Here is a 25048-nt window from a genome sequence, read left to right as displayed (position 1 = left end):
AATTGTGATTACTCTTTGTGTGTTACGGGGGGTGAAAATTCCACGCTCTGTTGATCTGTCTTTACTCCCGTGCTGTATAATATACACACACATCCAAACCTGTGTCAGGTAAGGAGTGTGTGTGTGTGTGTGTGTGTGTGTGTGTGTGTGTGTGTGGGCCCACGTTTAAGGAATTATAGGTAATTGCGGGTTAATGGTGGTAAATACGAGAGAGAGAGAGAGAGAGAGAGAGAGAGAGAGAGAGAGAGAGAGAGAGAGAGAGAGAGAGAGAGAGAGAGAGAGAGAATCACTTGCAGCTCTACCTGGTGTTACTTTGGAGTATCCACGTGTCTGTGATTGCATATGTGAGGTGTGTATGGCGGGTGTTGGAGGTGGATGACTGTGGTAATCTTGCAGCTGGAGTTGGCCCCCTGGCAGGAGCCGTTGCCGTCGCTGCCCTACAGACATTGATTGATCAATCGTCCCCATCGTCGGTCGCTGTGACGACGGCCCGGCATGGGGCAGAGATGGAGGGGAATTGATGGCCTACAAGGAAAAATTGATGGGGGTAAAGGAGGAGCTTTGAGAGTTGGGTGAAAAGGACATCTTTAAGTGGTTTTGATGCTGAGAGAGAGAGAAAGAGAAGAGGGACGGATTAGCGTAGAGCTTCAGTTTAAGAGGTAGCAGTGCCTCTGGTGTGGGCGCAAGGAATTACGTAGGTGTTAACGTCGGAGTGGGAGAAGCGCCGGTTATTTCTGAAGGAGGTTCTGTGTGTTGCTGGCCTCCGGCATATTTGAGGATAACGTGTGCGCGTGGTAGTGTTGAGGGAGGTTGTATGTTCCCGAAGCGTGTGTGTGTGTGTCTGACGTAGGGATATATTAGGTTCTGACTGAGTGCCCCAGGCGCAGGTATGAGAAACAGTGATGTCTTTGCAGCACATGCGACAGGTACCAGGTGTTTTTATATTGCATATGTAAGATACTTGAGTGTGTGTCTGCCAAAGAACGCGTGGAGTACTTCATTTAGAGGTCCTGTTAAGTCGAGATTATTTGTAAGTGACTGAGATTTAACTGTACGTTAAAGCCGGTCGGGATTCAATAAATACATAGGCGGTGGACTGGGTCACGGTGTGTGAGGCAGTGGGTGAGGTAACGCGGGCAATTCCACCCGACCTGACAGCCGTTGGTCGCGAGGGGAGGTACCCCTGGCAAATCAGCTCACAGCTCGCAGATCAATTTATCACATCTCGAATCCTCACAGCTCGCAAGAACCTTTTTATTAATAGTACCTAAGGTCAGGCAGAACTCTTCATTTCTCTCCAGAGTACAGTTTGTTTTCATAACGTAAGAGGCTTTGTATTGCAATTAAACGCTATCATTTTGGCCGCTTTTGACACATTTGTGTTAAATAGCAAGCGTTTCTCTCTCCCAATCCGACCAGTGTCAAACTCATCATAGCCACCACAAGGGTTACTACAAGTTCTATTGTACTATGTGAACGCTAATAGAACTGAATTTTTGTTAAGGGGAGTTGGAATATTATCATGAAATTTCATTTTGGCCAGCATGACAGTGGTTTACGAGGTGTTGATTTACAGTTCATGAACATTTGATCCGAGATATTGGTTGCATGTTATTTAGAACATGTTTTGGTGGTTTTCCGAATGTCTTGTTGTGTGTGTGTGTCTGGATCCCAAGTCTCAAGACTAAACCCCTCATCGAGGCTCGATCTTGAAGGAGACAAAAGAAAGGGAAACGGAGAAAGAAAGGGGAAAAAAAATACCTAAGAAGTTTTTGAAGAGTTTGGAACTCTTCGCTTTGTATAAAAAGAGAAAGAAAAAGTTAGGTCTTAGTTCCCTAGGGAAACCATGAGAAGGTAAAAGAGTTCCATTTATCATTACGTTTGAGATAGTCTGAATTTCCTGCTTAGCAAGTTTCTCCTGGAATACGTAGGAGAATATATTGTAACCGTGGACACCAATAGTAAGTGCTTGAAAGTGTGTCCATTTTGGCTCCGAAGCGTGTATAAGAAATGATAGCTGCTACTTCGATCATAAGTGAAGGAAGCTCGTACTTATTCTTCGCTCATAGCAGAAGAAACAGCTGGCGATCATTTGCATTCAGCCGACGCGTGAAGCGTTGCCATATGATGTTCCATTCAACTTATAAATGTTATTTTTAGTCGTGGAAAGTTCCTTTTTTTTTTTTTTTCGGTGGGGAGGTATACAGAAAGATAAGTCTTGGGCTATGAACTGGTTAGAAACCCCCCTCAACAGAAATCCAATATCGGTGATATTATAGTTTCTTACAGTTGATCGTGTGCTTTATGTTGTCCAAACTGCTGAACCAGGGCCTTCCCCCCCTTCCGTTCAGGGTGCTGAGCCTGCACATCTTGGCATATATTTGGTCCAGATGCTTCCGATGTCTGTGGGGGAGAGAGAGAGAGAGAGAGAGAGAGAGAGAGAGAGAGAGAGAGAGAGAGAGAGAGAGAGAGAGAGAGAGAGAGAGAGAGAGAGCTTATGCGTATGCTGTGTGTGTGTGTGTGTGTGTGTGTGTGTGTAATAAAAGGAGCGTTATCCGATGGTTGTGACGCATACATCACGCCCTAGTATGGGGCGTTGTGACGCATCGACATCATCGCTCTCACGTGAAGGTCGTGACGCATGGACCATCCAGCGGAGAACTTCAGAAGAATGTTAAGAAAAAAAAAAGATGGTGTTTTGGTTGTGGTGCACACGTCGTGCCTGCCGGGCCGTGGCCTCCCCACCCAACAGCCTGACCGACCGGTCAGTGGAACAGCCGGTGTAGAAAAGCTTGGTCCCAGACCGAGTTGTGGGGTTAGAGAAGAGTCCTGGTTGTCCGGTCGTCCACGACATGCTGGTTCTACAACACAGTGTTGCTCGGACTGTCAAGTTCCTTGATCCTGCTGGGGTTTCGTGCTGGGCCTTGCGAGGTGTGTAGAAGCTGTAAGCTCGCGACCAGATGTTACGTCCTCTTCAACTGGGGATGAAAAGGTTCAGAATTCCAGTGGTGTATACTCTCGATTAGTTTATTTTTTTTGTGATAATGACGATGAAAATGTATTTTGTTTCGTTTTCTCTTCAGCATAGAATAGGAAATTTGAGTTTGTTTTGTCTGTCATTTGCTGCTTTTGCAGTAGATGGCGGACACACCCGTGAGATCTTTTCCTCCCGTTTAGAAAATTGAAATTAATTTCCTTTGAATTACGTTATATTTGCTACAGGAACGCACAGGATTTCACGATGTGCCTGGCTCTCTTGTTATTCAGTGTGAGATGAGGAGGGGATATGTATCGCCTGTATGTTGCTGCACAGCTCTGACCTTCACATTAATCTTGCCTCGCGCCTCGCTGCCCGACATCATTACACAGAGTGGGAAGGCGACCAGAGGCGAGCGCTAGCTGGGGAGAGAACCAGAGGGTAGCGCTCGTTGGGTAAACGATCCGGGGGGAGCATCCAGTGGGGAGACAACCAGAGGGCAACAGCACCTGCTTAGGGGGGGGAGAGGCGTCCAGAGGGCTTGGGCATTATAGGGAGGGGGTGGTGGGGTGGAGAGGTAGGCTTATAGAAAGCAGCACCAGTTGGGAGAGAAACAGATAGCAGCACTGGGTGGGGAGATGAATCAGGCAGCAGCACGCGGTGTGGAGACAGCGCTGGGTGGGGAGACGTCAGCTGTAGGACAGCAGTAGGTTGGGGGGGAGATAATCAGAGAGCGGCACCAGGTGGGAGATCAAAGAAAACGGTAAATAAGCTTCTTGTATGTACACGCGGATTTATCATTAAATTAATTAACCTTGCAGATGAATAGCGTTGTGAATAAAACTCTTGTAAATACGCCCAGCTGCTTCTCGGTGCTAAGCGCCTTGTACATACTCGCAGGGTTTTTTTCGTCGCTTAGATAAGCGCCTTTTAAGTAAGCTCTATTTGTTATGCGTACAGTTTTAGCGTAAGCTTCCAGGGACACGCTAGCGGTTATGTGGCCTCGTCTGTGACGGAAGGCGCGTGTAGGGAACGACGTAATGTTCACGGCCATCAGTTCAGCGTAGGCTCAGAGAAGCAGCGTCCTGCAGAACGACCCGTGTGGTAAGGTATCGTAAAACTGAAAATATCGTAGCCCCCCCCAGGTCGTATGGTATTGAAGGTTCACAACACCCACGCCCGAGGACTGGTGTGGATCTGCGGCAGCATCAGGAACTTCAGCTTGCTCGCTGACTGAGTGTATGGACAGTAGACGGTGTGCTCTTGGGTTATTGACTCGTTCAAGTTGAGAGCGGCCGGACTTGCTGACCCGTGTCATCATTCCCAGTTCGATATAGCCGGGTTTAATGCCTCACAGCACCAGCATGTGTTCGAAAACTGCTAATATATCGATGCCACTCTGTCGCAAGCTCGACCTAGCTTACTTAATCGTAACTGCTTACGCTTCTCGTGTGTCCTGTTGTATCGGTGTACCGGCATGTTTGAATCGTGATTTGATTGCCTCATGCCATGTTATGGATTGTAACCAATTTTGTTTTGCTTCTGTAAGTCCCAGGCAATGTTCCGTCCTTGGTAGAGATGAGTTTAAGCCATGTTTGAATCGCATGACTCTCAAGGGTGTGTCGTTTTCATCTGGTTCTTTGTCGACTTCTATACAAAGTGATCATGATCATTTTTCTTTTTGTCATTTTTAGTCTCATGAGCACAACGGTACGACCCTTGAGTAGGACATACCCAACGTAGACATCTGCTGGGGCTGTCGCAAAAGTTTTCCTTCATAAAATATCGTAATAGAATTATTTTCTTCTTTTATGTTGCAACAAAAATCTGACAGTTCTTTTTTATTTCATAAAAGATTGGAAAACGACCCCATACTCCGACAGAGTGAATTGAAAGATGTCTACGATAACACATATTCTAGATATAATTGGAGTAGTTTATGGGGTTGAGGGTGCTGCGAAACATGGTGATGACGGGATATGGCTGCCGCGAGTTAGGATAAATGAGTTTTGGTTGCCTTCGGTGAGAGGGCGTTAGCGTTTGACCTAATCCCATAAAGAGTTTGATGAGAAGGAATTTTGAAACGGAATTACAATCACGGAGAAGATGCCATGATGTACCTTTAGAAAATATTCAAGTCCAGTACGGTCACAACATCTCCGTGTGAGTGTAAGGTGCGAGCACGAACCGCTCAGGTGGTTTGGAAGAACTTAGAAGTCATGAGTGGCCGAGCTCGGGCCTCGGCTCGTCGTCAGGGACAAGCCGGAGTGAGACATCATAACCCAGCCCTTACATAATTAAAGTTAATCACAGTGAACTACAAGCTAATTAAAGTCGTCATCGAAAGGCCAGCCCAATTGAATGTTATTAGTGCATGAGATGCAACATAATTACATAGCGTAATTTAACAGAATATATAATTGAACCTCACGAGTGTTTGATGTTGTTTATTGCCTCTCTTGGTCGAGGTGTACTTAAAGGGAGTGGTGGGGTGGGGTTGGGGTGGGGGCTGATGTGAGAGTCAGGTGGAATGTCAAAGGTCATGTGAGTGCGTGCTGATGAGGGCTGTCTCGTGTTGTAGGAGCGTCAGGGTCGAGGAGGGTATATGGGTTAGGGGAGGAGGAGTTGCCAGGACTGGGAGAACCTTGGGTGGAGGAGTCAGGGTTTACAAGGCCGTGGACGTGAGTGTCAGCGCTTTTAGGGCCTTAGGTGTGAGTATCAGGGCTTATTAGAAGGGCCGTGGGCTTGGGTGTCAGGGCTTGGAGGGCCCTGGGTGAGATTGTCAGGGATGGGAATGAGCGTTCGAGAGGCCGTCAGTCTCGTGAGCGTTACTAGGGTCATGTGGGACTTAGGGTCGCTGGGGTTTTATATAGCAGAACCATCAGGTCCTGGGGATGTTAGGGCCATGGAGTCGTGGGGGTGCTTCAGGGTCGCTGGGGGTCGTTAGGGTCAGTGGAAGAGCTCGGAAGTCTGAGGTGTGTTAGGGTTGGTGTGGTTCTCCAAGAGCCGCAATATGATTTCGTCCATGGAAGACGTTAAGAATCAGGAACTCTCTCTCTCTCTTCGTACCTCCCTCTTCCAGGTTCCTTCCTCTCTCTCTCTCTCTCTCCCCTCTTCGCCTCTCCTCCCACCCATCCCTCACCTTGGAGAACATACACGGCGTCAACTCCCGGGAAATGGGAGTTCATCGGAGTGGAAGACTCGCATTCCCTTAATATCGAGTGTCTGCCTGCCTGCCCGCCTGCCTCGGGTCGCCCCAACTCCGGTAAACTCCCACTAACTTCTCAGCCAACTTAACAATGATTAGAATAGATTATCCTCCGTGTTTTATACTGAATGAAAATTTACAACCCTCCCGGCGATTGTTTCGCTCAGATTAACAGGCTCATCTGTATCTCATAATTATTTTTAGCTTTATGTATTGTTCAGGAAGAGAAGCTAGGCGGGTGTTTCTGGAATTGCAACGTTAGAATCAGGTGGACGTGAATTAGACTGAAGGCTTTAGGTGTGGTGAATATTGCTGAATCTTGCTCGTTTTGATAGGTACTCCACTTTATTATCTCGTAACTCTCACTCGTCGCTGTTAATTGTTTAGGTTTTCTCCAGCAAGCAAACAGAACAGAGCAACCTTTAAACTCTTGAAATAATTTGTGTCGAAAATTGTAGGGATTTCGCCAGCATCATTTTCTGGTGGGCTATTATGCTGGTGAGTTGGTTTATTGAGGCTGAGTTAGGTTAGATCAAGTTATGAAGCTTCAGGCTTTGCAAACTTTCGTACTCCCGAGCCTTCATAAAACCAGAGAATGTTTCATATGTGAACCTTGAAGCGTATTAAAAGAGAACTGTTTAATACTTCCTTCGAGAAGCCGGTGGTGGCAGAAACCACGTTCGTCTCGCAAGTGCTCACCCACGTAACATCAGGTTATCAAGTTTGTTATTCACATTCTGTGATCTTCTACAAGTAGGACACACAGACAGAAGGAAGTAGTAACCAGAGGCAGCGATGGCTGTGGCAGATTTGTAGCTGACTTTTACTTAGCCTTCTGAGCGTCGCTTAACGTAAAAAAAAGTCTCGCTCATCTTGTCATTATATTCCAGTCTTCCAGGAGAAAAAGACACGCAGTTTTAGCCAATGCTTTAAGCATGGAACATCCTCGGTAAGTGGGAGCATCTTAACCCCAGGGCTCAAAATCTTAAGACCAGACGTTGCCCTCAGTTCAGCAGAACTCCCTCGGAAGTGCGAGGTCGAGTTTCCATGTCTCCAGTAGAGTTCAAGCTCATGGCAGGCAGACGACGCCGCCATCGTCAGTCTACAGGGTAACCAGTCGTGCGGGCGGACCACTCCAGCCCTGGGGAAAAAAAAAAGAGGCGGTTTGCGTCGCATTATTGTGGCTGTACCTTCCTTCTCACTTGAGTATTTTTTCCACTAAGTCTTTATCCGAGTCCTCCTTTGGTGTGGGGAGGGCAGTACTTGACAGGGATAAGGGCCAAGGGAGGAGGGGAAGGGAGGAACACGCCTGGGCAGCCCGTGTCCTGCCAGGGACGTGGGCTGCCCAGGATACCAAGCAGAGACTGTGCCCTCCCCCGGATTTGAATCAGTGTACTGATGTAATGTGCGTGGAAGAAAAACCACTGAGGTCCAGCTTTTTTTCCATGGTGAGATAAGCGGCAGGAAACACTGCGCCTAAGGTTTTTGGTCTCGTCAGTGAACTTATGGCGTAGGGCGCGCGACGGAGGAAAGAAATATAAAAGTCTGCTCCAGTTCAAGTGTTTGTCCTTTGTTTTTTGTTTTTTTTGTAATTTACGAGACGGGAAAGTGAAATTGAAGGAAGAAAACGTAAAGTCTTTCGCTTGAGTATTTTATGGGTTATTTGTTTAGTCCACGGCGTTGAAGAGGTGAAATGAAAGAAAGTTCATGTCATCAGCGCTTCTCTGAACTGTGGGTGTATTTCACTACATCAGGGAGAAGTGTAACAGGAGAAAGGAGGCGCCGTCTCTTTAGCTGGGATATATCCCCAAACTTCGGCCGTGGTTCACGTTACGAAGAGGCAACCTTGCGACACCTTGCGAGTTAGTGGGAGGAGGAACAGTATCATCTGGAGGAGTGGTGTGATATGTCAGTGGGAAGTGGGTGTCAGACATCCTAGTTGTGGGGGAGTGGTGTGGTCTCCTTGTTGGAGGAGGGGGGGGATGTCAGACATCTTAACTGGGGGAGTGGTGTGGTCTCCCTGTTGGAGAAGGGGGGATGTCAGACATCTTAACTGGGGGAGTGGTGTGTGGTCTCTCAGTCGGAGGGGGGATGTCAGACAGCTAGGGGGGAGTGGTGTGATCTCTCAGTCGGAGGTGGGATGTCAGACTGCTGGGGGGGATTGGTGTGTGGTCTCTCAGTCGGAGGGGGGATGTCAGACAGCTAGGGGGGAGTGGTGTGATCTCTCACTCGGTCCGAGGAGTGAGACTCCTCTGCTGAGGAAGGTGTATGATCTCTCAGTCGGACGAAGGAAGGAAGGAAGGAAGGACGGAGGGAGACACCCCAGTTGCAGGAGCGGTGTGATCTCTCGATCTGTGTTGTTAAGGATAGGTAACTAATTGGGTTGGCGGCGCATGGAATAGAGTCTGAAGCAGTGGCGTGTGTAGTGTGGCTAAGGGAGAGGCCAGGGAGGGGTAGAGGGAGAAACAAGCCGAGGGAGGAAGAGAGTTGGGGAGAGGAGGGTTGGTATCCCGGAGGTTTGTTCCCCATCCCTCCCGACGCCCTTCCGACACGAGAGTTACATAGGAGACTGAGATATCGACAGCCGCGTCAGGCCTCCCGACTCGTTCACATAGCCCTGGCAGCCTCTCGCACGCCGCCTCCTTTCTTTTTTCTTTCCTTTTTTTTTTTTTCATTATAGACGCGGGGAGAAGCGGGTAGGAAAGGTGTACAGGGGAGGAGAGAGAAAAGCAATGAAGAATGTGAGAAGCAAAGGGGAATTGAGGGAACTTGGGATCCCGAGGGAGGCAGAGATATGAGCGAGAGGTTTTAGAGGGGGAATGTAGGGGGAACGAGGGGAGCTTTTAGGAACACGGGAGGCTGAGGGGAGAATGGTGGGGGGGAGGCAGATGGGATTTTAGGGGAAATCTAGAATGGAAGGAGGAACATCACCTGGAGTGATGGTCCCATAGATTCCGTGACAGCTTCCTAATTTCTTTGGGCATTACGAGAATGGAATTAAATTGGGCACGAGAGATTTGACACGGGGAAAGTTACGGCAGCCATTAATTTGAGGAGAAATCTGTAGCTGTCAACGTTAGTTTGACTTACGAAGGAAATTATAAAAAGGATGAAGGAGAGAGAGAGAGAGAGAGAGAGAGAGAGAGAGAGAGAGAGAGAGAGAGAGAGAGAGAGAGAGAGGGTGAGAGGTTGTTGGAGGCTTCACAAAATGCATACAGACAGTGGGAACAAAGAGACGCATATCAACTGACAAACATAAAACAAATGAGGAGAAAAAGACAGGCAGTCACAGACAAGTAGGCACAGACAATGCACGATGGCGGAGTGAGGCAGATGTGTATTGTCTGTAATGACTTCCGAGCGAAGGAGCTCCGGAAATCTTTATTCAAGGCAGCCTTGACAATGGCCAGGGACAGTACTGTTCTGTATTGAGCATTCTGAAACAGTCGGCAAGTCACCAGGACGACGCTGCCTTTAAAATGGCCAGAGTAAAAAGTCCTTTTTGGTAATACCTCTGGGATGAGGACCAGTGTGTTGTCTACGAAGATTAATTCAACAATTTTTTCCTTGAAGGTGACGAGCTTCCTTTTTTTTTTTTTTTCACCCCTATTGATCTGTTATCCTATGGCCCTTTATCAACTTCGAAACAAAGTTCCTGGCGACTGAGTCTTTCTATAACCCGATATAAGTACTGTCTTTGTAACTTAAGTGCTCTAAACTTGATGTCGTTTACCTCCTAACTTGTGGGAAAATGGTAAGACCTCATTTGAGGGACCACCACTAGTTACTGGTGATGGTAGGATGCGTGAGTAGGAGGGGCAGATGGGAGCGCCACCACCATCCACCAGACAGGTGATGTGAGGATGCGTGAGTAGGAGGGACAGATGGGAGCGCCACCACCATCCACTGGACTGGTGATGGGAGAATGCGTGAGTAGGAGGGGCAGATGGGAGCGCCACCACCATCCACTAGACTGGTGATGGGAGAGTGCGTGAGTAGGAGGGGCAGATGGGAGCGCCACCACCACCGTCCACTAGACTGGTGATGGGAGAATGCGTGGGTCAGAGTCCTTAAGATGGAAGTCATTGGTTATGTTCTGCTTCCTTCTCGTTTTCCATAATCCGTCTGCACGCTCCTCCACCATGCTGGGCCGTAAATGCTTATCACACATCATAGCAGCAGCAGCAGGAGCACCGCCATCACACTCCTTCAGGCATGTGTGTCTTCTCTTTCTCATCCATTAGTCTGTTTGCTTGGCTTGGTCTTCCTGTACAGATGTCGTGGCTTGGGCTTGATCTTTTCCTCAGATGTTATTTTATCACGGCCGATCATCCTGACACGCTCGTTGGTTGGGAGACACATCGGCAACGTCCGTCAACGTTCGCGAAGTACGCACGGGTGTTGGGTTGGCTGTATGCCGAGTGAAGCAGACGCCATTGGCATACACAACGCAACGGGCGCATAGAAACGGTCAAAGAGAATGGGGTATTTTGTATATCATGTAGGAACAGTGGAAATTTGAGAATTATGAAAAAAAAGAAGATTGGAACAATTGGAAAGGACACCAGTGATGCGAAACACGGAGAAGCAGTAATGCTTTAAGGCCAGTGTAGAGTGAGTGCGTTAGACAGTAGACCAACGTGTGGATGAGGCCAGAGAACCCATTAGTGGGGGAGGGAGGCCTGCCTGGGGCTGCCACCGCGCGGTGGTGCCCCCGCCGCCGGCACGTGTGTTGGGAATGACTTTTTCTGTGTATTTACCGTGGCTGGGCAAATGGATGTAAATACTGAATGGCTGTTATTGAAAACACACGGACAGTGGGACACAATGCCGCTGAGAGATGAGAAGGAGGGAACGAGGCAGTGCGCATGCGTGGGTGTCACAGCGAAGGAATTGTTAGATTTATTTATTTATATTTTATTCTTTTTTTTTTTTCGTTCTGCATGAATCGTCCCGTTCTATAGAGGGGGAAAGCTGTTAGGATGTGGATAGATCAGATTTTATCGTGTCGTAAGTTCGCGCCGTTTGAAAGGGAAAATTTTCTCATAAATATCCAGTACTGCTCTAGGCAGCAGTAGGACGGAAACTTAAAAAGATCTCTCTCGCTTCTCAGTAGCATCCCAACAATCGTCGATGGGTCTGGAAAATTCGCAGCGGTCTTACCCTTATACTGGATTATGTCTTGGAATCCACTGGATGTCTTGAGTCGAGATCTTAACGCAAGCCTCCGATAGAGGGTTCCTAGATGCTCAGGTTAAGGTAACCTTGTCTGTGTGTTTATTAATCACTTGGGGAGTTTCTTTGTCATTTGCGTGGCACACGTCCTTCCTTCGTCAGGAGTCAGGAGTCGCTCTCTGACTTGCAACATAGCTTCGGTCATAACGTGAAAAAAAGTTCAAGTTAGGTACTCGTGAAATTTTCTACTGGTGTCTCCCATCATCTAAAGAGTTGAATGGCCTTAGGCCCGTAACTCTGGTTTTGATGTCTCTTCCAGCTATGTGCTCCGTACTGAAAGGTTTAACCTGGAGAGCCTAACCTGACTCCTAGCTTTGAAGAAAATTTCAACCTTCGGCCATGAAATGTAATGGCGATGCCGTAGTTTTTCCAAATGGCATTTCCACCAGTCCTTATCCCTCTTCCAGTTACTGTGCGCTGCGTTGCGGGTGAAGCAGGTGTTCCGTGAAACGCCTTTTCTTGTTATGTTCGTTTACATTTATGTGCAGAGTATCCGTGAAACCACCTGGTCCCCCAGGGAGTGCGTTCAACACGGGCAGGAGGAGGTGAATGTTGCCACCAACTTTTTATCGGTAATTAACCCTCCAGACACAACGGAACGAACCTGTCTGTATTTTCAATGGTTCTCGTATCCTCTTGGTGGCTGTATGATCACGGTGACTCGGTCGCACTGTCATGGTGAATGTATTTTCATGGTAGTTTGAGGGTCTGGCCTTGAACCTGACCCCTTAAAGGTCAGGTTAATTTGTTTCTGACTGTTGCCGAGGCGTGTGTATCTCTGGTGGATGATATGACTGAAACTCTTTCACGCCGTTTTTTGACTGTAATATGGGCTTCCTTGAGAGGAGTCGTAAGTCCCCCCTCCCTTTTTTTTTCTTCCCATTTTCGTAATCAGTTGCTTGTCTCTGAGGTGGTGAAAAAGAGGTTATTATTATTTTTTTTTTTCTCCTCGAGAAATGTGCATGTCTGATATGAAGCCGATATGAAGGGAATTGAGGGCCCTTTTAAGCGGCGGCGGGAGTGTGTGCGACGCGTCGAAGGGGGTGTGTGCCACTGGAAGGGGGCGTGATGTGATCCTGGAACACTGTGTGCCAACGGGACGGTACGTTACACAGGGGGAGGCAGTAGTCCATGACGCTGGTGATGGACTTTGAGCAATGAAAGGATAGATACGACGGAGGGGAATTATTTTGTTGGCACAGAACCTGGTACTTGTTGTGTCGTCCTGGGGGAGTGAGTGTTAAGGCGCTAGGGGGGAGTGAAGAGTGTGTATATGAAACGTTAGGAAAGAGGAGCTTGGAGAGGGTGATGCAGAGACAGAGGCTGTATCACTCTGGGAGAGCCAGTGACTGCGTGGAGGTGGAGGAGGAGGAGAGATCGAATGAGAGTGACGGGGAACGGAGATGTGTGAGACGGAGTGTAAAGTGACACTGGCAAAGGGGAGGGGGCATAGGGTAAGCTAGTCAATTTTACTGGAAGATTGAAGTTGAAATGAAACGGTATGGAGGTCACAGACAGCTCACCTTCCTCAAAGGAAAGCTTGTCCAATGGTGGCAAGAATACACTCTGGTTGCTGAGAGACAATTTTTTTCCTCCCCTTTATTTTTCTATGAAATGATTTCCAGGTGCTTGAAGTTGATGTAGGGAGTGAGTTTAGCGTTGCTGGTGGAGGGGTTTTACCATACCAGACTCTGATGGCAGAGATCTTTGTTGAGGGACAGGCTTTAAATTAACACCCGTCCAAGTGTAGCCTGCTGGCTCTGATTGTCAGTTTACATCCAGAGCATAAAGTGATCAGTGAAAGTACAACACATTCATTGATATGACGAAATTGACAGGACACAACTTTTCCAGGGGACGCAGACTTATTCCAGGTACTACGTTGGTACACATAGTTACAGTCTACCTTTTCTCGTGTGTTCAGGCAGCAGCTGACCGTGGTGGTATTCGCTCCTCAGACCTGCCCATAGAAGAGATTATGCCTTTGAGTTAGCCCACTGAGTTGGTCGGGGAAAGTTAGAGCAGTGCCTGAGAGTTATTCCACAGAGTTAGGGGGTGCCCGGGAGTCTCCTCCCGCGGGGTACACCGAAAGAGTTAAGTTAGCCATAGAGTTATGGTGACCTGCAATTATAGGGTGTATCCTTGAGTTTACTGGAGTTGGGCAGGAGTTCCCAGAGAGTAATCAACGCTGTTTGTAGGTACAGAGGCGCCCCCCATTCCCCCTTCCACCCTCACTCATCAACTGTAATTTATGTTATTCTGGGATGAAAATTGTCGGGGTCCAATCAGACCCCATTCATGCAGGAAGGGGGCGGGGTTCCATCTGGCCACGCCCAGTAGTTTTGTTGAGGAGAGGAGTTAATGACTCGGCAGCCACCAGTCTTTGATACAAGAACTCGTTAGGAACGAAATTTTCGCCGACTGTCGTTAGGAGAGAGGAGGAATTCGATCGATATTTTGGTGTGTGTGTGTGTGTGTGTGTGTGTGTGTGTGTGTGTGATGAAGATTGCTCGTGGAGGGAAGGTGACGGATGACGTGTGACGCGTCAGGGTTTAAGACGTTCAAGTGTAAAATCCGAACCCCCCCTTCTCTCTCTCTCTCTCTCTCTCTCTCTCTCTCTCTCTCTCTCTCTCTCTCTCTCTCTCTCTCTCTCTCTCTCTCTCTCTCTGACAATAAGCGCGACTTTAGAGCTCTTGCTTACGTATGGAAGGATGAAAGTTCAACTTATTTCATTTTTTTATATATTTGCTTAACTTCAACGAGAATATTCGCTCGTATACTTTACGTATGTGACATAATTTAATCATACCTTCTGGTATACTCTGTTATGTAAGACTCAGCTGGGACAGAGAGGCGTAGACTAACGTCGTAGGTGGGTCCGTTATCAGATCACACAAACACTCTGAACGTTTAGCAGTGTGCGGCACTGCGCTTGACAAACGTACGTTGTGCAGCAGAACGTTTGGCAGAGAGTGTAGCGCAGTGCTTGACAAACGTACGTTGTGCAGCAGAACGTTTGGCAGAGAGTGTAGCGCATTGCTTGACAAACGTACGTTGTGCAGCAGAACGTTTAGCAGTGTGTGTAGCGCAGTGCTTGACAAACGTGCGTTTTGCAGCGGAACGTTTGGCAGTGTGCGGCACAGTGCTTGACAAACGTACGTTTTGCAGCAGAACGTTTGGCAGTGTGTGTAGCGCTGTCCCTCACGAAATACTTAGCCGAGTCACACCAGATGTTGAGGGGTTGAGAAATCTAAACGCTCTAACGATTCCAGATTTGACAGCTTAGAAACCCCCCCCCGAGAGAAATACGTCGGTGCTGTATAGTCGTTGGGTAGAGCCTCAGGGAGTGTGGAAAACGATAAAGGAGATCTAGAAGGCTCTCCTCCCAGCTGGTTTACGCATTCCGTTTATACCAGCGAGGAGCCACCGCCGCCACCGTGATCACCACACAGGCCCCTCGCTCTGTGACCAGATATTTCTGTTTTTCCTTTTCGGGGTCCGCTTTATTCCCTCATTCATTCTCTCTCTCTCTCTCTCTCTCTCTCTCTCTCTCTCTCTCTCTCTCTCTCTCTCTCTCTCTCTCTCTCTCTCTCGTTGTCGTCTGTTTGCAGTCACCATGCTGGCATTCGTGTTCTTCTTTCCCCGCCTCTGTGTTCTACTCCGTGAATTTGGAAGAGGTGTTGACGAAGTGGATGTGGAAGGGTTCGGGATGGAGCGGGGTGAATAAGAGGCTAAACAGTCTTTTACAACACGTGTCGCAGGGAACTGCTGTCTTTTTGGAAGGAAATAAGCCAAGGGATTACAATCGATAGTGTTTGTGTTTATGTACATGCGTCTGTGTGTGTATATATATATATATATATATATATATATATATATATATATATATATATATATATATATAGATAGATAGATAGATAGATAGATAGATAGATAGATAGACAGATAGATAGATAGATAGATAAAGCTTAATCCTAGTTGCAAGGGTATAATGTATTATAATCTATTATCTGTAGTGTGATTTAACTCTGGTTTTAATCATTGTGTCGCACCGTGACTCACGTTGGTTGTCTTGTGTTGCAGACCTGCTGATCGAGGTGCTGGGCGTCCTGACCAGCTACTCCATCACCGTCAAGGAACTCAAGAGTCTCTTTGGCTCCATGAAGGCCGAGCGAGGACGCTGGGTGAGTACCAGGCTCCGACACCATCCTCTTGTGCTCCTCCTCCTCCTCCTCCTCCTCCTCCTCCTCGCTCACCCACTCCCTCTTGCTCCTTTCCTTTTCACTCTCCCTTTTTCTCTCTACTTTTTCCGCTTTCCCTAGTGCTGTTTTCTTTACTCATTCACTCCTTTGCTTTTACCTTTTGTGCTTTCCTATGCATTTTTTTTTTTGTTACACCTCCTTTGTGTTTTTCATCCGTTCATATGTTAATCTATCCCGTAGTGGCTTCCTCTTTTGTTTCATTCTCACGCTTAGATTCACCCTGTTTCCTTGGTAGTCTGATTTCCCGTTTCTTTTTTTTTTCCTGTTCTCATTCCCCTCGCTGTCAAACTCGCAGTTCTTGGAGTATTTTTGAGTCACTAACTCGCATTGTTAGTGACTCTCTCTCTCTCTCTCTCTCTCTCTCTCTCTCTCTCTCTCTCTCTCTCTCTCTCTCTCTCTCTCTCTCTCTCTCTCTTTCTTCTTCCGTCTCTTTCATCTCATATTTCTGCTCCCTCTCCCGTCATCATCTCTCGTCTGCCTCTACTTTCCCTTAGGTTTTCCACTTCTTCATTTTCTCTGTTCCCTCTCCTTCATTCTTGTACTCGTCCTTCCTCGTCCTATTTGCATCTCCTTCTCCATCAATCATTGCTGTTCTGTTTCCATCTTCCATTTTCTTCTTCTACTTCTTCTTCTTCCATTGTTTTCTCTACCCACTCTCATTTCTCCCTTGTTTTTGCCTTAGTTATATTACCTTCTTCTACGTCTTGAGCTTCTTCCTATGCCGTTCATTCTATCCCCGTAGCCTCTCTTTTCCTCCATCCACTTTTGTTCCCGTCCACCTCTCCTCCCGTGTGATGCTTCCCTATCCCTCCCAATCCCACCTCTTTGTCGTTTGGAGGGCACACGTCTGTGGTGAACCTGTAGCTGCTTGTCGTTGTGGGCTCCTACAGATGTCGGGAGGGCTGGCAAGGTGCGCGAGATTAGCCGTCATTTGCATAAACACGAGGGGGAGGACTACCTATTACACAACCGCTGGGGGTTGTTAAGGCGCACGCAAACGCAGCTCCTATGGAGAGCGTGTACCGCGTAGCTGCCTAAACGTACCCATCTGTTATTGTAGCACTCTGTTTGCACCTCCCTCCATGTTGACTGTAGGAGACACCTGTAGTCCTGTATTCTGTCTGATTCACCTCCTGTGTTCTCAAAGTTTTATTTTCTAGCCACAGAAGTACTGGTAGGTAATGTCACCTATGCTGTGACTTGATCATTTTGCGGGGGCTGTTAACTCTACATTGGTAAGTTTGATTGGTTGTTGGCTTAAGAACTCTGGAGTGACTGTGTGTCTGCAGGTGGGAAAGTTGCAAGTGATTTACACTAACAGTTTTCCAGGACACGTTAGACCAAGCTTTTCTTCTTCTTCACTGGGTGCGTCACCAAGCCTCACAGCGCAGCCAGATGGCTGGTACGTCCTGAGTCCTTCATTACACATGTGGTACCTGTTGAAATTTACAGGTTACCATCCGATGTTGTCTTCGCGCCCGATTTTTGTTCGCGACAAAGAGGCAAGATAATATCACATTACTTTTATCCGTGATATTTTAAGATAGTCAAAGAATGATGGAGGTAAAAGTACTGTCGCACATCATACGGGTGGAGAATTCCTCGTTCGTCATTGTGCATTCAAGTATGGTTTAGTCTGGCAAATTGCTGTGGAAAGTCGGTCTGTTTCCGAAATCCTCGTCCGTCGAAACATTCGTTCTTTTGAATATTAGTAGACTGTCTCTCACGTCACATATTACCGAAGCTGTTACTATTGACAGCATTTTATGGTTATTTTTAGCTTCTGATATCTTGAAAACAAAATGAAATGTGAGTAAAGGTCCATGTTAGATTATTTTTATGTTCGTTCAGAAAATATTTCACCACAGAAGTATTGTGTGTGTGTGTGTGTGTGTGTGTGTGTGTGTGTGTGTGTGTGTGTGTGTGTGTGTGTGTGAGGGAGAGAGGGAGGTAAATGTTGCACGGTCACGAAGACGTGTGTGGGGAGTGGGTGTGCATGGGCGGTGTGCAGTTAGTGAGATCTCGCCTGATCCTCCGTCAGGGTGGCCTGTGATCCCCCTAGAGCCTGCTGGAGGAGGGCTTGAGCCACGGCTCATGCCCGGATCACTCACTGGTCAAGCACTCCTGCCACAGCCATCAGCAGTGCCCTCCTTGCTACCACTGCGCCACCCCTTCCCAACCGCCTAACCCACCTTCGTTACGGGACTCGTTTCGTTACTGGCGTCTCTGGCATTTATATGGATTCTGTTCGTTACTAGGACATTCACGTTACCCGTGGACTACCTTCTTTACGGGTTTGTCTTGCGCTGATATAGACTCTCTTCGTTACTGAGACCCTTCGCTACCAGGGCCCCTTCTGCTGACCCGCTACCCTCTGCTCACCACCAGCGCCTTCTTCATCACTGGGTCCGTTGCCGCCACCGCCCTCTTCCCCTTCTCCAGTGCATGGGGGTATCTTTACTAATAGCGGTAGGTGGCTGACCTTCTCCACTAGCGTGGTTCTCACTTCACCAGAGGGCACTGCTCTGTTACCGCAGACATCTTCAATGCCAGGGCCCGGCTTATGTCATGACCAGGGCCCCTGTTCAACGGTTGACATTGGCCTCTCCTCTGTCTGGCCTCTCTCCATTGCAGGGGAGTCCACTCTTTTACATTACAGCGTTCCTCTTTGATGATAGGATCCCGCACCAGTACGGGCGCTGTCGAAGCCACCATTGCCGTGTCCATTGCCAGAGTCGCCTTGAAGCCATCACTGACCAACAGTTTCGTTATGTGCGGGAAAATTCATCTCAAACCAATACCTTTACTAGCCTACTGGAGAGCAAAGCTGACACTACTGGAATGCATATTTTCTTAATTTTTTTGTTATTTTGTTTATTAATTACCATCGGGATAAGCCTCTCCGGAAACTGCGCTGGTCTGGTCGCTATTAATGCATCTGTCAGTGAAGCGGTCATGGCGCTCACAGGATTCCACATAAACGGAAAATGACAAATGCATGCAGAAACAGGTAAGATTTCCAGGCATGTGTTTGTGAGACTGATGGAACGCAAACGCCGGCGTGTGTTGTCAGGGATTGGTGTGTTGGTCCATGCCGGCGGGCTCACCTTTAGTATCAACTAATTAACTGGTGCCTGACACCGACGCGAAGGTTGATGGCATTGGCGGTGGCAGAGGCTACGTGTCTCCTCCGACCCTGCGGCTGGTGGAAGGCAGACCTTCAAGTTCCAGCCGAGCGATTAAGAGATTGATCTCGATGGCTGAGTCAGAAGCGTTTTGCTGGATCTGCAGAAGGTGCAGTGACTGCACACTTCGGTTTCTGACTCCGTTAATTGTCTTCTGATGGAGAGGTGGGTCGCTTGGGACGGGGAAGGGAGAGAGAGAGAGAGAGAGAGAGAGAGAGAGAGAGAGAGAGAGAGAGAGAGAGAGAGAGAGAGAGAGAGAGAGAACTGTCTTTCCCAGTCTGCTTGGCTTTGGATCGTACCCTTGGTGTTGCTGGGTCCTTCGCATGGTCTTGGATCATACCCTTGGTGTTGCTGGGTCCTTCGCATGGTCTTGGATCGTACCCTTGGTGTTGCTGAGTCCTTCGCATGGTCTTGGATCGTACCCTTGGTGTTGCTGGGTCCTTCGCATGGTCTTGGATCGTACCCTTGGTGTTGCTGGGTCGCTCATGATATTTTAGACCATGCACAGTATGCTGGTAAATGATCTGCGTAAGTTTTTAGTCTCATCCTTTGTGTCGGAGGTTGGCTTGCATAATGTTCCGTATAGGTTTTTGTCTGGTGTTTCGAGAGTGAGATGTATTGCAATACAGAGAACACACACACACACACACACACACACACACACACACACACACACAGCAATATAGACATACCTGTTCCAGATCCCCTTCTCCCACAGCACTCAGAAAGCTGGCTTTGTCTACCGGGCGGGGCCACAGGTCAGGAAGTGTGGTAATGTCGGTATGTATATGTATTTATGGTTGTGTATATGTCTATTAATGGTGTGTGTGTGTGTGTGTGTGTGTGTGTGTGTGTGTGTGTGTGTGTGTGTGTGTGTGTGTGTGTGTGTTCAGTAGGATATTCGCGGGCTCCGCCAGGAAAGTTAACACTTGCGGAAATTCTTCCTTGATGACGATGTGTCATTGATGGCGAACGAAAAGGAGTGCAGCCCCCCCCCCGTCGAGGACCTTCCCGCCCAAGAGAAGCCGACCTTACTCTGCTTCCGCGAGGAGTGCAGCCTTAAAGCTGCAAGGGGCCCCCATTAAAGGAGTTTTGGGATTGCGTAACTAACTATATGTTCTGAACTTTTATTTTTCACAAAGGGATTTAGCGTTTCATGTTGTGTGTGTGCGCGTGTGTGTGTGTGTGTGTGTGTGTGTGTGCGGCGTTCTGTGAAAGTTCCAGAGGTCTGTTTATTTGTTTCGAATAATGTCTTTTCTTTTTAATCTTCTGTGATGCGTTTATGACATCCTAATTTCCTCCGCGGCTCGTGTGTGTAGGAGAAACAATTTTCTTACCCATGGCTCTTGTCTCTCGTCTGCATGGAGTTTATTTTTCCCCCTCATTGCTCTTGCTTCTATGACAGTGTCTCGCATTGGGTTGGTGGTTGAACGCGTCCTCTTCCTTGGTATCTTATTCCTTGATCTGGAATCGTATGATTTTCTTCCCTGTAGTGATGATAAAGGATAAGCAGTGTTTATTAGACCCTGCATTCGTTTTCCTTTTCATTTTGACCGTAATCAACCTCTTTGAGGGCAGCGCGACGACCCTTAAGCACGACGGAGCAACCTGTGAGCACGACGGAACGACTAGGACACGCCATCACAGGCTTGGCCCGGTCGTGCTCTGGGATCGTCGCACGACTTCATGGGAGGCCAAGAGGTTAAAAACCTCGTGATACGGAGAGAACGTCGCTTAGCTGTCATGCACTCAGCATGATGTGTAGTATATATATATATATATATATATATATATATATATATATATATATATATATATATATATATGTATATATATATATGTCACATGTTTACCAAATGGCGTCCTAGCTTCGTCTCTTCGATGTAAATCAACTGACTTATATTTCTCTCTTGTGTCTCCCCTGATGATATGATTATTACACGAAAATGCACTTGGGAACTTATCGTGTTTCATTTTCCCCGTGGACTCATAGGAATATCTTGATCACGAGCAAAATTGTGATCCTTTCCAATATATATGTATATATATGTGTGTGTGTGTGTGTGTGTGTGTGTGTGTGTGTGTGTGTGTGTGTGTGAGTGGACTGATGCTCCTGTGCTACAGACCTGACGGTAATGGCAATTCAGAGTCCATCTTCTTGAGCAGGAAGTGTGCCGCTTGGGGGGGGTAATTGCATAGAATATCTGTCGTTTTGCAGTGTGCAACATGTAGCTCCTGTGTCTCCTCCCGTCCGTTACACCTGAGGAAGTTTCCCTCACGGTGGCTTGCGAGTCAAGATATCCTGCGGTGGGCGGTGTGCATCTCGCTTATCAGTCTTTTGCTCAACAAGGCATATTCATTTGTCTGGCGCAGTAGTTTAGATACCATTCACTGCACAACAATGTGGAGCCGGAATCTTTCCCAGAACTCGAAACAGCATTACGTCTATAATTAAAGTTTGAATTAGTTGGTTGGGGGGCGAGGGGCACTCGTTACTGGCATTTTAATGATTGTAGTTCATTTGGCTTTCATCCACCCCCCCTTCCTCCCCCTCCTACCCCCTCCTCACCCGCCCCCGAACAATGGCTGAATACTGGACTTTCTGAACGCATATACTACGCCTGAATGGCGTATGATCAGGAGCCTGTATATACGCCCAGAGCTTTCCCTCTGTTCGGTGTATCATCACTATAGTCCGGATACCACACGTTAAAAACATACACGACTTTGGTCATCGCAGAATAGGGAGTCTGTGGTACCGCGGTGCTCGTGTGACCCCCCGCGGTACGGGTGACCTGGAGGATCTCATCGGTATTCTCGTCCATGTACCTGACGAAGCTGGGAATCTACTCTCTCTCCGACCTGGGAGTCGCACTCACGCACGTCGAGTCTCTATGGCATTGTCAGCGCATCTCATTTAGCCAGGTCGTTGACGGCTGACGGATCTGTCCTCGCTCTCTTAATTTGCAGTATTCATGGTCGCGGAGCAGCGGTGTTGGGCTGGGTGATGACAGGTCTCCACCGCCGGACGACAAGTGGGAAAGCTGTACTGTAAATGGGGTTCGGCTAAGCCCTTATGTTATGTTGCCTGAATCGCTGTATTGAAGGGTCGTAACTTCATACGGTATTATGCTGATGGAGTAAGGTTATCGTGTGAAAGAGATTAGGTTATTTTTTAGGGCTTTTAGGTTATCATGTTCAAGGGACTGGGTCATCAAAGTGAAGGGATTAAATCATCACTCTCGAGAGATTATTAATCATTAGGGGTTCTCATAGTAATTATAATTACGGGTTTGGGTAATCGTATTAAGTAGAGGTCTTTTGTTTCCAGGGAGCCATCTTGATCGAAAGGTTATCGTACACAGAGATTTATATTGTTGATTACAAGGGATTTGATTATTCTATTCAAGGGTTACGTCTTGCTGAGAAGGGTTAAACCCTTGGTGAACTATTGTGTTCCCGAAGTGTTCTTGGAAGGGGTTTTACAGTTTGGTTTATAAGCTGTGTGTGTTTGCATTTAGGAAAGTAGTCAGTAATAGTTACAATGCTGTAGTCGCATAACGTTAACATACTTTCGTTCAGTCATAGTGTACTGTAAACCTATGTGTTTATTTGTATGGATATGATGTTTGACGCTTGCCCGACCACGATAATTGATGCAGTTTTTTTGATATGTGTACGTTCTCCCTCTGTTTGTTGTCCGTCTGTTTGTGTGTCTAATAATGTTCATTGCCTCTTTTGGTACTGTAGATTTCCCATCGATTTTTTTTTTTTTCATCAAGATTAACTTGTGATGATTCCCATAAGGGAAGGAAGACGTCCCTGTAGGTCAAAGATTCTGAGCTCAAAGTTGCTTTGCCGACAGATGAGGATAATTGCACTCTAGTGGTGTCCATCACCCACTTACATAGTTGATTTTGGCCTCTCTTCTCGTGAGGTATGACCTGTACGAGATGAAGATGAGGCAGCCACAAGTCGGTCTTACTTTAAGATAACAATTACTGGTTTATCTTAGGAGTTTTGGGAACCTTGAGAAAACTGGAGGTTTATCTGGCCAGCCTTGACCAGATTCTCGACATACCTTTTCCCTTGGTAAGGAAGAATTCTGCTGTAGTAGATCGTAGAAGCCGGTATTACTGCAACACACAAACTACACAGAGTTCTTCAGGGAAACTATTATGATTTTCGTATTATCACCTGTGATTCTAGAGGAGCTCAGGACGCAGCTGCCAACAGTATGTTTGATCGGGATAAGAAGATTTCCCCTATTTAACATGATTCAGAATCTTGATTATAATAGGTTGTTTTGGTAAATTACGTAAAAACACAGCGCAGCAGCTTTGACATTATATCTAAAAATCTTGAACACTGCGGCTCGACTATTTGGTGTGATGAAATGACCTTTGACCTGACCCTTATAAAGGTTAGGGAGTTAGGTCAAACGCCAGGATACCGTGGACAAGGGTTGCACTGTCGTCTTCAGAGATCGTACCGTCGTGCTCATGGGGGATTGGTTAATGGAAATGATTGTGATGTGATAATCTTGGTCACTTAGTATTGCAGATGTGCATTTTCTGAGCGCTCTCATTCACCCACAGATAACGACTGGCATGTTAACTCACTGATATTGCGGTGCTCCACCGCTGCATTGATAAAGTTATAAAGAAAATATTAACATCGTAGTTTCCGTCCTTTAAAAGTTCCTAAGAACACTACAACTGATAAAGGTATTCATAATCTCAAGGTTTGGTTACCTTAGGTGGATGAATTTGATCATGATGTGGGTTTATGATGGAGGGGGGGAAAGAAAAGAAACACCATGATCGCCGCTGGTGGTGCTGGGGAGCGGTGGGTGTAGGGCTCTTGAATACGAAGAAAACAGAAATTGCGGAGCGGTGGAAAATGCGAATACAAATATTGGTGTGAATAAGTGCGCCTGCAGGTGGGCGCTGGACTTGTGGGTGCGCACCGGCGCTGAATACAAAGAGGTTCTTACGGAGAAGAGTGCCGGCCGGGGCTTCACACGAGTGCAACTTAAATACACTCCGTTGTTGCGTTCGGGAATGTCTTGCAGATCTTTAGGGCAGGGCGGCCCCGGAACTCTAGTGTCCGCGTTATAGATTCTGAGAGGCAGGCACGTCTTGCTGTTTGAAATGCAGCCAGGGCTTTTTTTTTAAACGTTCGTCCGTGAGGTAGAGAGCTCCAGGTGTGGACGGGACTTAACTGAGTCGCAGGATCTCAAATGGAAGAGAAGGTTTTGAATGTCTTAGTGTTGCATGATTTATGCTCTATGCAGAGCGTCTCTTCTCGTGTGTTGAAGATTTTTTTAAGCTGAGGTTTAACCTTTTTTTTTTATGTTATTCATGTGAAGTCAACGATATAATTTAGGAATGAAAGTTCTGAAGTGTAGGTTGGACGTCTGTGTAGTGGGTTGCCGATGATTATGTAATTGAAAGGCGCCTCAGAATTAACATTCGGTAGTCGAAGCAAAGCCTATGAATGGACTCCTACTTAGTATACGTGGTTTAGAAGGGCGCTCATGGGATGGCATTGAGCGAGCTTATGATAATAGATAAGACGCTGGTGTCATGATGGCATTGAGTAATCTTAGGGTAATAGATGAGACGGTAGTGGTGGTGAAGGCTATGAAGGCCAGCGAAAAGTATGGGGTGTATGAGCTGCACATGGTAGTGAAACCTACCTTAGGCATCATCCCGTATGTTGCCTTTAAACTCCTTGATTATCGACAGTGTGACACACATTTTGAGTCACAGGGAGGACTTACGTTTAATGGCTTGAGGGTCTTTGAGTGGCTGGACTTCGTATCGATGGTCTTCACCACTAGTAAGTCACAGTACATCAGAAAAAAACTGGAGTCGTGTGAAGTAGCGTAATACCGGGGGGCCGAAAAGTGTTTCCTTCGGTACTCTCTGGCAGCAGAAGCGTTCTAGACGAAGCAGTGGGGAAGAGATGTTAAACTCTCTGTATCAGTCACTATGAATTGTACCTGATCACTCAGGCTTAAGTAAGTACCAGGGTTCGTGGGTCACGTTTGGAACAACCTGACCGATCAAAATAAGACCAGAATAGCCTCTGTCTCAGACTGAGCTTAGGAGGTAAGGTTCAGTCTCTGGAGCCTTGCGTGTGTTTTACGTAAGGCGAGGTGGCATGGTAAGAAGCC

General features: G+C 47.2%; 1 protein-coding gene across 3 annotated transcripts in view; it reads left to right on the top strand.

Moving 5' to 3' along the window:
* The window catches only part of LOC139758115 (uncharacterized), a 357618-nt gene that overhangs the window by 291183 nt on the left and 41387 nt on the right, over positions 1–25048 (top strand). For all 3 annotated transcript variants that reach the window (XM_071679216.1, XM_071679217.1, XM_071679215.1), the window contains one exon: positions 15504–15604. In XM_071679216.1, coding sequence (XP_071535317.1) covers positions 15504–15604 — 101 coding nt within the window. The remainder of the gene's footprint in view (positions 1–15503; positions 15605–25048) is intronic.

The sequence above is a fragment of the Panulirus ornatus genome, chromosome 29 (genome assembly GCF_036320965.1).
Source record: "Panulirus ornatus isolate Po-2019 chromosome 29, ASM3632096v1, whole genome shotgun sequence".
NCBI classification, from domain to species: domain Eukaryota; kingdom Metazoa; phylum Arthropoda; class Malacostraca; order Decapoda; family Palinuridae; genus Panulirus; species Panulirus ornatus.
This window is presented reverse-complemented; position numbering and strand designations above follow the sequence as displayed.